The sequence below is a fragment of the Emydura macquarii genome, unplaced genomic scaffold (assembly GCF_026122565.2).
Source record: "Emydura macquarii macquarii isolate MOO-44397 ecotype Brisbane River unplaced genomic scaffold, CSIRO-AGI_Emac_v2 contig_2699, whole genome shotgun sequence".
In the NCBI taxonomy this organism is placed as follows: Eukaryota; Metazoa; Chordata; order Testudines; family Chelidae; genus Emydura; species Emydura macquarii.
Window position 1 is genome coordinate 3,571,020 of NW_027132836.1, and position 15,850 is coordinate 3,586,869.

General features: G+C 66.3%; 1 protein-coding gene across 1 annotated transcript; it reads right to left on the reverse strand.

The window, feature by feature from the left end:
* Nucleotides 1–3,783: 3,783 nt before the first annotated feature.
* On the reverse strand, nucleotides 3,784–14,824 carry TRAF4 (TNF receptor associated factor 4). The gene is given in 8 exon segments (XM_067565931.1): nucleotides 3,784–6,070; nucleotides 6,073–6,295; nucleotides 6,460–6,615; nucleotides 6,729–6,890; nucleotides 7,029–7,190; nucleotides 7,302–7,406; nucleotides 8,180–8,231; nucleotides 14,650–14,824. Coding segments are annotated over 8 exon segments (1,410 nt in total). The 5' UTR covers nucleotides 14,793–14,824; the 3' UTR covers nucleotides 3,784–5,663.
* Nucleotides 14,825–15,850: the final 1,026 nt, after the last annotated feature.

Here is a 15,850-nt window from a genome sequence, read left to right on the forward strand (position 1 = left end):
CTGGGCCTACTCTCAGCGCAGCCGGCAGGGACCCACGGCAGACCTGCCGCCAGCGCCTGCTGGGCCGGGAGCAGCAGCGACAGCTGGGTGGGCATTGGCTCCCCTGCCCTGTGGCCGCAGCGCTTGGCCAGAGCCCCGCAGGCATGTGCCCAGCCCGGGACCAGCCGGGAGCAGCAGCGGATTCGCCTGCTCGCAGTGACCTGGTGCCCCAGCCGCCGCGTCCTGCTGCCCCGCCGCACCTCTCCCCGGGGCTGGTGTTGTGCTGCCTGGATCAGAGCAGCCCCCTCCCCCAGCGCTGCACTGACTGCGTCTCTGAGGACCCCTGGGGGGGGGGGGGGGGCCTGTCCGGCGCAAGCTGCCGCTGGCACTCAGAGATTATTGAATTACCCACCGCCAGCTGAGCCCCATCTGCTCGGAGCATGTGGGGCAGGGATTAGCGCGCTGGCCCGTCCCGGGGGGCTCCCACCCCTTTGCCACCTCCCGAGCCCAGCCTGGCTCGCTGCCAGCAGCCCCGGGCTGGGCTGTGTGGGGAACGTGCCCCTGTGTTTCCTCGGCAGCCGGCTCAGGGCCCCGAGCAGGCGTCTCCCTGCCTTGCCCCAGAGTCTCTGTCCCACGGTGGGAGCCGCTCCAGCGCAGGGGGGGGGGCGCAGATGTGCCATCACGGGGTGACAAAGGGCAACTGAGGGTGCGCCGGGGCTGGGATTGCGGGGTCAGGGCTCTGGCCTGAGTTGTGCTAGAGGCTGGACTGGCTCAGACCCGCCTCTCCTGGCCCCAGTCTGGGGGTGGCACTGGGTCCGTAGGTCAGGAGCAATGTGACTAGCACTGAAATGCAGCTACCTCTGAGTGAGCGCACGCAGTGCCCGGCCGCCCGGCTCAAGCTCCTGTCCGCCCTGCCTCGGGCAGCAGTGGAGAGGAAGGGGGAGGCGGGCGGCAGAGCCTGCTCTGCCCAGTGCGGCTGTGCTCCCACTCTGACCCGCCCCAGCCCTGCATGGCTGATAGCCAGACGCCCCGGCCGTGTCGCCTCCGACAGCTCAGCTCTCCATGCATACAGCCGGGGCAGGGGGCAGGAGGCGTGGGGCGCAGGAAGCATTGCGCTGCATCACTACCGTGTGCTGGGACACGAGCCGCGGCCTTTTAACAACAGCAGCTTTCAGGCCCGAGGCAGGAGCCGTGATCAGCTGCGGGCCGGCCCCACGTGCCCGGCCGCTGCACCAAGACAGCGCCGCAGCCATGCACCATCGGCGGCGCCATGGGGGCAGCAGCTGCTTAGCTCAGGGCCAGGCAGTCAGGGGCGTGTGACCCAGGGCGCTTGCGGGGGGCCCTGCAGCTGAGTGCGCGCCCAGCCTCGAAAGCACCAGTGCCCTGTGATGGGCTGCGGCAGAAGCTGGTATTTATGGGCCCGCGTGTGATGACAAAGACGGTCTAGAAGGCGCAAACCAGCTTCCCCTTCACAGAGGCAGCAGTGTGCTCCGAGCCCACCCCACAGCCCCCTGCTAGCCCAGCCCAGGCGCCCCCCCCCAGCCGGGCTCTGCCCAGCCACGGGTGTGGGAAAGCCCTGGGCCCCGCACCCATGCTCTGGCTCCCCTAGCAGGGATGGCGGGGGTTGGGCATGAGGAGACCCTCCCCCCCCAATGAGGGCCATGCCCCGCAGCCAAGCCTGGGCCCACGCCAATGGGGAGGTCAATACAGCCTGGGCAGCAGAGTCCCCTGGATCCAGGGGTGCAGAGGCTGGACCTGGGGCAGTGTTTTTATAGCGCCTGATGTTTAGTCGTTGGTGGGCAGCCAAGCCACAAACTCAGCATCAAACCCCCCCCCCCAAGGGCTGCCTTGCCTAGAAACAGCATCTAAGTTGGACCGAAGCTGGCAGAAAGCCTCTACCTGCCCTTGCTAAGGGCAGTACGTATGCACACGAGTGCCGGCCTGGAGTGCTTGGGAAATAGTTAGCCTCAGGTGAGCACATTTAAACCTTTGCCCATGGTTTTTTGCCTTCAGTTAAAGCAGAATGCTATAGTCCCAGGCCAGTCAGTGTTTGTACCATGTAATACAGCGCAATGGGGCAGTAGCTGGGGAATGGACTGCGGTGAGACGTTTTTCTAGCTGCTATTGTTATGAAATGAGGAAGATCCCCCAGCCCCCACTTGTGAAAGATATTATTGATGTTATCTGCTCCGCCAGGGACACATGCGCCAACTAATTATCTTCTCTCCATCTCCTAATACGCTGTAATACATGTAAGCTACTTACGGCACAGTCAGCTCTCGCCGTAGAAGGGCTGCAGCATGTCTTCCATGAACAGCTCATGGGAATAACGACGTATACCCACGTACTCACGTCACCCCTACGTACAGCCGGGCTAGCGAGTGTCTAATGCACCACCCCTGCGAGCTACAGTCACTCACAACAAGTCCCGGTAACTCGCAGCCAGTCGAAACATTTCTGCCCCTGAGTCTGTCTCTGCTGTTCTCTGCGCTCTTGCTGCTCTCGGCCCAGGTGCATGCGTGGGAGCGCACCACAGCGTCCTGCAGCATTTGCATCTCCTTGGTGCCCAGCTGCTCCCACCGCCACGCTGCACGAGAACAACACGGCCCTGCTGTCTAGCGGCCAGCCCTTGTTGGCAGGGGACACGTGAAGACACTGACCTGGTGCGATTCCACGTGTGCCCCGGATCATTTGCACGTGTCAGGTGCTGCCTGAGGGAGGCCGGTGCTGGTGGCAGTTTCTCACTTGTTTTGTTCTTAGCCCCAGTACAACAACGACACCCGTGAGGGGCCCGCTGCTGCTGCTGAAAAAGTGGCACTTGGGTTGGACTGCAGTTACTTATCTTCGAATCCTGCCAGCGCCCCCGAGCAAGGCCTACGTCAGCAGTGCTACTGCTTGGTTCCTTCTAAAGGCTCCTGTCAGGTGCGGTGTGTCATGCCATGGGCTCAAAGTAACAGTCCTCATTTACACAGCCATCAACAAGCAGACACACAGCTCCCTGGACTGCCAGATCATCTGTCCCAGGGCGCCGGCTCTGCCCCCAAACTGCTGCCACGGCAGGTGGTGGGAGGAGGCCGAGAACTGACAGCAGGCAGTGAGGTTACTCACCCCCCACGGCTGCTAGTGCAGCTCGCTCTTGGGAGGGGAAGAAATCACTTTTCTTTTGCACGAAGCTAGGGGGAAAAACAAGCAGTTTTCCCATAGAACATGTCCTGAGCCTTCCCCGGACCTGACCAACACCCAGAAATGCCGTGTTACTAGACTGGTTTTGCTGCTGTGAGCAGGAGTGGGCATGCCAACAGGCACGGGCCACACCAAGGCTGCAGCAGCAGTGCTGTTTAAAGGGAAACGTTCACAGTGCTCTGAAGTTCGTAGACAGTCCCGCTGGAAGGCAGGGAATCCCAGTGCAAATCCCTCCTTTAACAGGCAGGCCGGGATTCGAACCGGAATCCCCCACCTTGTAGACGAATGCCAACCACAGGACTTGGGAGCGACTCCAATGCGCTGTCTGGCCCAAACAATACTGAAATAAAATGAACCAGCTTCAACGGGCAAGAACTAGCCCCCTCTTCCCCCCCCCCAGTAGAGCCCCTACACCAGTGAGCAGACCGGGGGGGGAGAAATTGACCCCACCTCACCCACGTCTCGGGGGAGAGCCCAAACCACTGGACTACAGCGTGAGCCTGATACTAGCAGTGGCCCAATTACCGTGTAATTAAATAATTAAGGTGGCCCAGCTTCAGCAAGAGACGAGCAGCTCCCAGCAGCCCAGCCCTTAGCTCAGCGAGGAGGGCACGCACGTGAGAGACGGCAGAAGCCTCTTCAACTCCCGTCTCCTCCGGCACACGGGGGAGTTAAACGAGCCCTGCCCACAGCCTGGCTGAGTAGCCAAACTCCCAGGGTGCAGGTTACGCAGGAGGCCTCTGCCTCCTTCGGCCTCTGTCCGCAGCCAGTCAGCTCACGAGAAACAGTGCAGGCACCTAGCTCCCCGGACCGGCTCCAGGCGAGGAATCCGGCTGTGCACCACCCGCAGCGCTAGGCACCTGCCTTGGTGAAAAGCAGAAAACACAGCAAATAAAAACACTCCTTAGCTCTGTCATTTCTACCATACAGAGTCGCTCGTGGTATCGGCCCCTCGCTTTAACCAAAGGCGCAGTAGAACGGGGGACATGCATCAAATCACCAGCGGCTCAGTGTCTGCCAGACCAGGACAAATTTGCGTGTATGGATGCGTGCGTTATCGATGGGATTTAGCAGCCTTCTGCCAACCTGGATCAAAATTACATTTGTTCCTGCACCTTCCAGCCTTTTTTGTGATGTTGGGGCTTTTACGGATTGGGTGCCCGAGAGCATTTAAACATCACATGATAGAAAAACTGCCCCCCTTCCAGCTTCTCTATCCCCCCGGGCTGCCCACCGGAGCTGTGCCTAGCAGGCTGTAGCAATCACATTTATCTAGCTGATGGCTCGCTGCCCCCCCTCCCCAGGCCGGTCTGCTGGCCCGTGCTTCACCTCACTCAACAGGTACCTGGCCCTGGCAAGGGGGTGTGGTCTTATTTGCATATGTCAATGAGCAGAAGCTCATTTGCATACATAGCCCCTCCCATTGCCCAGCCCCACAGAGTGAGGACAGAAGGGCGGCAGGAAGCAAGCCAGATAAATACAAGAAGAGTTTATTGAAAAAGTGTGAAGGCAGCAGGGCCGGGCAGCTCCGCGCCGGGACAATAAATAACACGCGACATGGAAGACTCCCCTTCGCAGGGGGCTGGGACGAGACATGCGCCTCCCAGCCCGCCAGGGAAACGCTGGGGCGAGGCCCCCAAAACATGGCTCTGTGTGGAGGGGCCGCGTGCCCTCCTGGGGTCCCTGAGATGGCACCTGGAGGCACTGGCAGCTGCGTACACAGCCGGGCACCTGCCAGTTCCCTGCTGTGGGGCTGGCCAGAGCACTGAGAAGGCTGGTAGCCGCAAGGAGACCCCTCCAAGGGGGCTCCCTTCTTAGGGCTTCATTGCAAAGGCCTCATTGGGGGAGGGCGGCAGTCCCTGCCCTGCTACATGGCTCCTGTGTTCCTTGCACTCTGGGGGGGGATGCATTAGCTGAGCTAAGGGCACAGGGGCGAGTCCCACCCCGAAGGGGCAGCCTGCCGGGAGCCTCAGGCCTTGCCCCCTACACTGGCTCTTGCTCCTGAGGAGGGGAATGTAGTCAGGCCAGCTGACGGGGGGAGCTTGGGTCAAGTGACCCATGGCCCCAGAGATCTGCTAGTGGGCTGGCAGGCTGGAAAGCCCCGATGGCAGGACAGACTGGCTTCCTGCCCCTTCCCCCCGGCCAACACATGGCCCTCTGTAGGCACCACTTCCTGGGCCCTCATGCACGCTTGAAGGCTTGGGGGTGGGTGGAGGGGGGCTAGGGGCCCCCAGGCCCAGCGGTGACGCTGCTCCAAGGAGGCTGGCAACGTCATCATTGTGTTTAGCCTGCCTGGGCCCCTGGGGACTGTCCCTGCTCAGGATGGAGCTGCCAGGCCTCTGGGGGCTGAAACACAAAGGCGGCCCCAGCCCCTCGGGCTGCTGTGGGCTGAGCAGAGCCACGGAGCTGCTACCAAGGCAGCGACGGCTGGGCTGAGATCCGGGGCCCCTGGGTCATGTCTCTGTCCACAGAGAGCCCTGGCTGAGATCCCGGGGCCAGGCTCAGGCCAGGATTCTCTGGGGGATCTCTACCGAGGCCTTGATGAAGACGGTGTTGTCCCGCACATAGTTGCGTTTCTTGATGTCCTCGTGCGAGATGAACTTGGGGTAGCCGAAGCCCAGCGTGCTCTCGTCCAGGGAGCTGCGGGAGGTCCCCGGCTTCTGGAAATTCCTCCAGTTGGGGTCCGGGATGAAGGTCTCGGTGATGTGCTGGGGCTTGGAGAGCGAGGGGTCGCTCTGGTCCAGCAGCGAGAAGGTGACGCGGTAGGAGAAGGGCCACTCCAGGAGGCTGTCGTAGGCGCCCGGCAGCACCCGGATGTAGATGGACAGGTGGCTGCCCTCCCCGCTGCCGTTCCCGTTGAGGAACGCCGACACCTGGAGCTTGTAGCCGTACCGGTGGCTGTAGAAGGGGGGCTGAAGAACTCGTAGTTGCTGCGCGCTTTGGCCTCCTGCAGTTTGCGGGCATAGTCGGCGATCTTCCAGATCAGGACCCCGTCGCTGCTGACCGACAGCTCCTCCACGTCCTGCCGCAGCTCCAGGATCTCCTGCCGCTGCCGGCTCACCAGGGAGCACATCATGCCCAGATGGACCTTGGTGTTCTCGTCCAGGTGCCGGCTCATGGCCAGCTTGGGGCACTGTGCGAAGGAAGCAGCGAGCGATCAATAGAGTGCAGCACAGAAGGCGTGGACAGGGCTGGTGCTGGGGGGGGGCGGTGAGACCCAAAGAGAGCCAGGGCTGGGGGGAGCTCCTGGAGAAGCCGGTGTGCTCGGGGCCATGGGGCAGGAGGGGCAGCACTCACCCGATGTTTGCAGCCAGCGTCTTTGAAGGGGCACAAGACCATGGCTGTGCTGCAGTTCTCCTTCAGGTGCCCGGACAGGTCTTCCCTGGCAATGCTGGGCGTCCCGCACTGGTTGGGGCAGGAGACGGGGTAGCGGGGACACTGGTACTGGTGATTCTGGGAGCAGAGGGGGAGGTGCCGTTAGGTGGAGTAACGCCCCCCCAGACCCGAGCTGGGCACAGCCGACGGGCACCACACCCCCGAGCAGACCCCACCAGGCCCCGCCTCACCTGGATGGTGTCAAAGACAAACTCCTTGGTGCAGTAGGGGCAGGGCTGGGTGCGCTTGGGGCAGTCGGCCAGCGTGTGCTGCGCCAGCAGCCGGCGCATCATGCGCGCCCCACACTTGTTCTCGCAGTACACGCTCTCCTGGGGGCAGAGGCCCTGGTGATTCTGGGGGGGCAAGAGCACGATGAGCCGGGGTCGTCACCCACAGGAGGGCACCCGCTCCCCACCCCTGCCCTGGCGCCAGCCGCCGTGAGGCCGGGCAGCTGCAGGGCGGGCGTTCCCTGCCCCCCGGCTGCCCCTCACCTCGTAGGCCTCGCCGCTGAAGTCGCTGCCGCAGAACTCGCACTTCAGGCGGCGCTTGGGGCAGTCGTGCTGCAGGTGGGTGGGCAGGTCGCGCCGGCTCAGCTTGGCGCTGCAGCGGTTGGGACACGGGATCACGTTGAACGCGCAGGTGCCGAGGTGGGCCTGGGGACACAGGAAGCTGAGCAGGGGCGTCGCAGCAGAGCCCAGCGCCCTCGCTGCCCCAGCCCGCCCCGGCCCCTGCGGCTGCCGCCCCGGCCCCGTCTCTCCCCTCACCTGGAGGTGCTTGATCTGCCCACTCCAGCGGCAGCCCTCCTCGCTGTGGATGCAGCGGATGGCCAGGCTCAGCACCTGCGACTCCAGCTCGGGGTCCGGGTAGATCTAGGGAAGACGCACACGTCGGACCAGGCGTGGGAGGGGCACCGTGCCCATCCCACAGGGCACCAGCCGCACCCCAAAGCGGACACCAAGCACAGGGCAGGCCCACGAAGCTGCCTGGGGCAGGGCCCGCCTGGCAAGGCAAGGGCGAGTCCCCCAGGGCCCAAGGGCGCCAGCCTCGTTACCAAAGGGCTAGAGGAAACTAGCCGATGCCTCGGGGTCCTTGCTGGGCCCAGGAGCTGTGGCTGGACGTCCTTGGGCCCTGGAGCCCACATCCCTCCCATGCTGGCTCGGGGCTGTGTCCCATGGGCTAGCCTGGCAGGGACTCCCACGGCCATGCCCACGCAGCCAAAGGAGCAGCCGTTCCTGGGGGGTGCCAGTCTCCCAGCGCAGCTGCACAAACAGCTGGTTCAATGGCCTCAGAGCGGACGCTGGCACCCAGCCTGCGCCAGTCCTGCCAACTCACAGTCCCACAGCAGGGACGTTTCAGCCCCCCCGGCTCGGTCTGTGCGCGGCTATGGCAGCCCTGCCGGACGCTCCGGTAGGTGGAGCTGAGACTGCAGGGACCCGGGAGGCAGGATTTGGTCCCCCCGCGCTGGCTGGCCTCACTGCGGGACAGCTTGGCCCAGCTCGGGGGTCGCGTCCCTGCGCTGCAAAATGGGGAGGCAGGAGCACCAGTGACCCCGAGCCGAGCTCCCTGGCCAGGCCCTGCCGGGGCACCAAGCCGCCGCCCCGCCCCTCGGCACAGCTGTTCACGGGCAGGGCAGGGCGCTCACCTTGGCGTAGTCGAGGGGCAGCTGATCCTCTGGACACTTGAAGACGCCTTCACTGCAATAGAAACAAGCCAAGGTCAAAGCTGGGGGAGAGCAGGGGCTCTCTCTGCGACACAGTGGGCGTTTTCTGAGGTGTCTGTCAGAGGGCCGCTGTGTGCCTCAGTTTCCTCAATACACTGCGCTTCCTCCCTGCACAGGGCGAAAGGAGCAGGTTTGCTCTGAGGCCAGGCAGACAGACGTAGGTGTGGGCACCACCTTCCTGCCAGGGTGGAATGAACGTCCCTGTGCCAGGCATGCCCAGCCCCCTCGCTCTCCCCGCCCTGAGAAGGGCACACGTGAGCCGAATGCCCCATTCTCTGCTCAGCCTCCCACAGCAGCCTCCGGGGCACACGGCCTCCCCCAGTGACCCAGCTCGAGCTTCCACACGGGAGGGGAACAGCAACAAGCGGCTTGTGTTCTGCCCCACAGCGGAGCCAGCGAGCCAGAGCCCAGGCTGCTCTGCTGGGCCCTCCGTGCCAACAGCTCCACGACAGGAATCATCTGCTCCGGGCACGAGCCTCAGCTCCTCTAGTGCCAGACTCTGCTGCTCCCGCTCTGTGCGGGGAACCCCACTGGCCAGACAGCTCCTGGGGGGGGGGGCCTAGCCCCACCTTCCCCGCCAGTCTTCGCAGGGCAGCGCACGCCCATTCCCCGAGCAGCATGGAGCAGTGACCAGGGGAGGAAAGCCTCAGGAGATGCAGCAGCCAGCAGCTGTCTGCAGTGACGCCGAGCAATGCCCCCACCCCCATCTAGATTCTCAGACCCGTGCCCATGCCGGACTGGACTCGAAGCGTCGGCTGTGCCGGCAGCAGATCCCAGCAGCCGCCCGGGGCAGCATGGAAGAGGGGAGGGGCAGCGGCGGTGCTCCCAGGCTGATAAAGAGCTGCATTGTCTCAGGGAGCCGTGCCGGCTCCGCAGATCTCAGCAATCAGGTGCTAAACGCCTCCAGGCTCCATTAGAGGTGAGAAATCTGCCACCCCACAGGCAGGAGCTGGGATCCCCGCCCGCCAGCAGCTGCTGCCAGATGTTGGAGGGCGTGGCCCTGCTGGCCAGGCAGCCCAGGGACTCCTGTTTTCCAGGAAACAGTCAGCACTGTCCCATCCATCCCAGCGACAGGTCCCCCGGCCGGCCCCGGGTGAGAGGTGAGCATGGGCGAGCCCTGACCGGACTGAGGGGTCTGGGCGCTGGGGGAGGGGGTGTCACCATGAGCAGGCTTGGCACTGCTCTCCAGCCTCCTGCAGAGCCCGGGCCTAGGGACTCAGCTGGGAGCCGGGGGTCCCAGAGGAAGAAAGAGGCAACAGGGCCCTTGTGGAGCCTCCCCTGCCACTGTGCCCCCCGTGCCAGCAGAGCTGCAGGCTGTGCCCTGACAGCCGGGGGGGACGGACGGACGGACGCTCGTTTGCTCTTGGCCGGTGACTAGACGCCCAGGTGCCCCGCGTGGAGCAGGCGACAGCATCTGCCAGGCGACATTTAGCCAAGAGTTGGCACCGAGGCTGGCAGAAGGAAGCTGGCCCCGCGCCAGCAGCAGGCTCCGGGTGCTGCCAGATCAGCTGGTTACTGCCTCCCCACACCCAGCCCCGGCCCGGGAGCACAGCAGCCAACACAGCGTGGGGCAGAGCAGCTGTGCAGGCCCCGGAGCTGCCCCTCACGTGCCAGGCCCAGCACCCCACGGGAGGGGAGGGGAGGGGAGTCGCCGTGTGGCCCCCGAACAGCTCCCCCAGCTGCCAAAACCCCCGTCACAGGGTGGGGACAGGCAGGGGCCCTGCCGGCGGGCCATGGCCCGGGGCCCCTTTCTGGAGGCAGCGGCGCTGCCCTGGCAGGCCTGGAGGTGACCTGGGCCGTGGGGCCCACAGCACGGCGGTGTCGGTGACCCGCCCAGCCGGCGCTTCATCCCGCAGCCAGCACCTACGCGCTTTCTGCGGAGCTTTCTCCGAGCCATTGTGTGGATCCAGGGCTCCCCGCCGCGTGGGGAGCTGCCGGGGTCCAGGGGGCTGGACTTTCCCAGCCCATCCTTCAGCTTCTCTGGCCAGGAAACGTGCCCTGTATCTGAACCCGGTAACGAGCCCCCCGCCTGCTCCAGGCAGCTGTGCTCAGCTCCAGATGTTGTTACCCCTGACCTCATGGGGCTGGCAATAGCCAACATCACCGAGGCCCCACCCCCAGGCAGGGCCCCCCTTCATGCCTTGCCCAGCACTGGACCCCCCCACCCCTTCACTGACAGACCACGGTGCCTGGGGGTTCTCCTGCAGCATCTGTGCAAGGCGCAGGCGGACCAGGATTGGCACGGCTCAGCCGGGGACAGGAGCTCGGTCCTGCGAGCAGGGCCTGACCCTGGGCCTGGCTGCGGTGACGGGGGGAGCAGATTCCAGAGCGCTCAGCCCCCCAGACCAATCCCTTGGCCCAGGCAGGGCCCTGGGGAGCAGGGGCTGCGCTAGGCCACAGGGACACCCCGATTCAGCACCATCAGGGAGCACGTTCCCCGCAGGTGGCCAGGACAGGGCTGGTGCAGACTTGGTGCCCTGGCTGCGCCCCCTACACGCTCCATGGGTACAGCTCCAAGCACACCAGGCTGCCCGGCAGGCCGGGCCCGGGCCCTTTGCCCTACAGGGCAGAGCGAGGCTCAGCCAGTGCCAGGCAGGCGTGTAAACGCAGTCCCTGCAGGACAAAGGTCAGTTACCCCGCGGGTGTCACGCCCGCCCCGGGCAGCACTGCCCCGTGAGTCACTGGGGCAGGATGGGAGCCAGGTCTGGGCTGCAGGAGATGTACCTGGCTCTCACACCCCCTCACACCCCCCCCCCCCCCACACACACACACACCGCAGCCCACGCCAGGGCCTGCTAGCCCCCGCAAGCCGCACCAAGAGGGGAACGACCAACGTGGCCGGATGGTTTCCTGGTCCCGAGCCCGTTTCCCTCTGCGGGCCCCAGGCTGGCCAGCTCCCGCTTTGTTTGGGTGCCCGCTGTTTCTGGGGGGACAGTCGCTGGGCAGCGAGGGGAAATAAAGCGCCAGCCAAAGCAGCAGGCAACAGGAGGCTGCAGGAGGGAAGCAGGGCGCTCGGCAGGGAGCTGCTCACACCTGGCCCTGCCGTGCAAGGAGCCAAACAGGAAATGGAACCTCGCCAGGTGCAGCCGGGCTGGGGCAGCCCATCGCCCACGCACACACCCCTGGGGGCAGGCCCTGGGCAGGGCGCCCCAGAGAACAGCTACGTGCCGGGTGCAGACAGCAGCTCCTCAGCGCGCTCCCCACCAAGCCGCCACCCCCGACTCTGACCTATGCCCGGAACAGGACTAAGCCGAGGGCGAGAACAGCTCTAAAACAAGGACGAATGAGGCTCCCCGGGAAGGCCTGAGCAGACGAGCCGGGCCCGCCCCGGCTGTACCTTGGCCATGCAACGCCACGCCAGCGGCCCATGTCCGGGTGGGGCACAGGAACATGGGGCAGATGGGGCACAGGGGAGCTGGGCGACCTGGCAGGAACCCTCCGGCTCCAGCAGTGCGTTATGGGCCTGGAGCTGGGAGCACAGACACAGCCTCAGAGCGCCTGGGCCAGGCGCCCCCGCGGCACCAGCTCCGCGCGCAGGGCCCGGGTTAAGGCGCACAGACGCAGACAGGTCCCACGGCCACATAATCCCCAGCGAAGCTGCACAGCCGCCAGGCAGGGAATGTGCTGAGGCAGCAGTTTGGGAGTTCGCCTTTCACTGAGCGCCGGTGTGGGCTGCCCGAGGGGGGAGCCAGGACTGCTGCGTGCCAGGCGCCAGCCAAGCTGGGTCAGTGCCTGCAGGATCAGCACCTCCCAAGGGGGGTCAACAGAGATCCCCTGAGGCAGACATGCCAGAGCCAGGAGAGAACCCAGGAGTCCTGACCCCGCCCCACCCCCACTAGACGTCCCCCCTCACGTTAGAGAGTCTAACCTCAGCCAAGAGCCGGAAGCGGGCCCCAGGCTGCACCTGTGCAGCTGCCGCAGCCATGCCCCAGCCACCCTCTGCACAGCGCCACGGGGGTGAGACGGTTTGCACAAATCGGGTTCCTCTTGCCTTCATGTGGCACCCGCCTGGCTCCTCCCCAGAGCTGGCTGCCTTGGGGGGGGAGGGGGCCCTGCTGGAAGGGAGGCCCCCAGAGGGGCTGTTCCCTGCCCTGGCAGAGCGGGGGTTGGGTCAGCGGCTGTTGAACGGGGCCATCTGACAGCAGGAAACAAACACACTTCACAGGGTTTACACGGGGCTCAGCTCCTCGGGGCGGCCCCCGTGGCCCGGACCTGCCTGGCTCCGTCTCAGGCCACGGTCTCATGGCAGGGAGGCTGCTCTGGAACCAGCAATCTCCAAATTCCTGGGCAGCAGCAAGGCGGCTGGCGGCCCGGCAATGCAAGTCTGGGCACGCCCAGCCCGCCGACACCAGGCGGGCAGAGCGCCGGGGAGCCGCAGCCAGCACCAGTCTCCGCTGCTTGTGGCAGGGCATGGAGCAGAGAGAGGTTGTGCCTTGGGGAAGGGTTCCCAGAGCAAGGAGCGGCCGGAGATCTCGGACACGGAGGGCTGGCTCCGGAGAGGTGTTCACACCAAAGCTCCGTGCGCAGGGCCCGTGGGCCCCAGGCGCAGACGTTTCATCCCATTTGAAGACCGCGCTTCGTAGGTCAGCGTCGCAGCAGCGGCGAGCTAAACCCGCAGCTGGGCTGGGCTCTGCAGGGACGGCGACAGGGGCTGAAACCCAGGTTGACACTTGCCCCAGCCGCGTCCCCGCACCGTAGGCACAGGGCGGCCTTGCCTGGATGCGCCGGGAGCAGGACTGTGCTAGCTACACTCCCTGCCAAGAGCAAACGGCCCTTCTCTGCCCACTGCTACTGGCCGGGCGGCTGAGCCAGCACCGCCTCCCGCAGCCGTTCCCCACGGCCACAGACCACTCCTCTCCGGACCCCAGCGCACCGGCTCCCAGCCCTGCCCCACACCTGCGGCTGCTCTGTGTCCAGAGACCAGGCACTGGCCATGCACACGCCCCAGGTTCTCCGCAGGATCGGCCCATTTCCCGTGGACTTGGGTCACCGCAACAGGCCCTGCGAGAACAGCAAAGCCAAAAGCACCAAACGTCCCTGAACTCGGGCTCCTCAGAGAGTCTCGGCCTGACCCAGCATTTCCCCTCTCTCTGCTCCATCTTCCGGCCTGGCCCACCCCCAGACAGGGCTGCCTCCACCACCCACCTTGCAGGGAACCCGCCAGCCTCCCGCCAAACCGAGACGGGCCCAGTGTGGTCTGGAGCTGCAGCAGGCCTGGGGAAGCAGCTGCCCAGCTGGGCATGTAGCCAGCACCGCAGGTTTGCAGCCTCCTTCCCCCTGGAAGGCCCATGGGGGCAGGCGGAGAGGGCTACGCCTGCCACTGGCTTCAGGCGCTCAGGGGGGGATGTTCAAAGAAAGGGCAGCGCCGGGGGCAAAGAGCAGACCCCACACGAGGGCGCCACCACCGCCCAGGGCAGAGTCAGAGCCTGATCCCTGCGGCTGAAGCGTCTGCGACGCCCCCGAGGGTGAGCCTGCCAGACCGAGGGGTGAACCCCCCGCGCCGCCCCAGGAGACGGAGCCCCCGGCAAGGAAAAGGGGCTCCCGGGAGCGAGCCAGAACTCAGAGCCAAGAGCAGGGCAAGCCCCGCTACGGGCAAATGATGGAGAAACACGAGTCTGTATCTCCTGGGCAGGTGCCGCCGGGTCCCAGCTGCCATGTAGACAGACAGACGGACACAGCCGCTGGCGTCTCGCTCCCCAAACCCGGGCACGGCTCCTGCACATGGGGCAGTGCAGGGGGAACCGGGACACCCCCGCTGCGCCGCGCGGGGAAGCTGGTCCGAGCAGCTGCTGGCTGCAGGGAGCCGCTCGAGGGGGGCAGGGCCCCCCTTCGCCAGGCGGGGTACACGTGCGCCCCAGAACCGGCAATGCCACGGGGGGGGGCACGTGCCAGCGGGGAGCCCCGGGGGCAGCAGAGCCGCGCAGCCCCGCTCCTCGCCAGCCCCGCGGCCGGGCGCCCGGGGCCAAACCTGCCCGAGCAGCGGGCTCGGAGCTGCACCTGGGACTCCCGCCGGACAGCGGCTGCGGGCGGCTCCCGACACTCGCATCCCGCCCCCAGGCAGACAGCGCGGTGCAGCCCCCGGGCACCGGCCCCGCCCGCCCCGGGCTCGCCACAAACCATCGCCCGTGGGCGGGGACGCAGAAACCGCCCGGCACCTGCCCAGCGCACGTCACCGAGCCGCCGGTATCGGCCCCCCCGCACCGGCCCCCGCAGGGCCCGAGCCGAGCCGAGCCGAGCCGGGGCGGGGCCGGGAGGGAACAAAGCGCAGCGGCCGGGCACGGGCAGCACCGGGAGCGGGGCCCCGAGCCGAGCCGAGCCAAGCGAGGCAATCGCCCCGAGCTCGCCCCCCGCCCGGCCCCGCCCGGCCCCGCTCCGGCCCCGCTCCGGCGCACCTGAGGAACTCCTGCAGGCAGGTGTCGCAGAAGCGGTGCCCGCAGGTGGAGACCTGCACCGGCTCCCGCATGGCCCGGCCGCACAGCGGGCACAGCAGCCGCCGCTTCGGCTTCTCCAGGAACTTGTAGTCGAAGCCGGGCATCTTCGGGGCCGCCGCCGGCCCGGCACCGCCGCTCGCCCCGCGCCGCCCGCGCGACTGGCCGGGCCCGGCCCGCTCCGCCCCGCCCCGCGCCCAGAGCCCCGCCCCGCCCACTCCGCCCCGCCCAGGGCGGGACCGGGCCGCCGGCGCCGTCCGCGCGGTCCTAGCGCCCGGCCCTCCCCGCCCCTCGCCACGCGCGCTCGGGGGGGAGGGCGCAAACCTGCAGGGGCCTCCCTCCCCCCAGCGGCTCCTCGGGCCAGAGCCGCACGTGGCCCACCCCAGGCCCCCCACGCAGCAGCTAGGTCGACAGAAGCATGTTTCCAGCCCTGCTCCAGCCGGGCCCGGTGTGGATTTTGTACAGCCCCAGCAGCTCTGGGAGCCCCACCGACCCCCCCCCCCCCACACACACCCCCACTCCTTGCCTGCAGTGGGGAAAGCAAAGGCAATGGAGGGGCAGTCAGGTTCTGGTCTAGTCCTGGCTTTGCCACTTACACACTGGCTGACCTTGGTCACATCACTTCATCCCTGTGTGCCCCGCTGCGGGTTGGGGGTTTCTCTTACCCCTGCATGCAGCAGTCATTAGCTATCATCTGCGAGACGGGCAGGTCTGGCTGGGCTTCCTGAGTGGGACTCGAGTGTGGTGGCCACACGGCCAGCCCAGACTAGAGAAATAGGTCACGTAGGGGCCCAGCTCAGCCCACAGCTGCTGAGGCCTTTGCTCAGGTGTTTCTCCCTGCCTGATCCTCCTCGGCTCAGAACTGAAGGGCTCCCATGATCCGGCTGAACACACTGGTTCGCTCAGCACCGCCACAGCCAGGCTGGTGCGTAGCACAGGGCTACACGCGGGAAGGGAGGCGCCCTCTAGCGCGCACACGCCTTCCTTGCCTGCACACCTTATTAAACCTGACAGCTGGAGCGAGGGGAGAGGCCTGCTAGACAACCCTTTCCAGGCCAATCCGGTGCTGCATAGCCCCCCCCCCCCGCTCCAGCCGCTGGGTCACATGCTCGGGCCCTAGAGACTAGAGCACAAAGACCTACAATGAGCCCTGGGGCTGATTTCA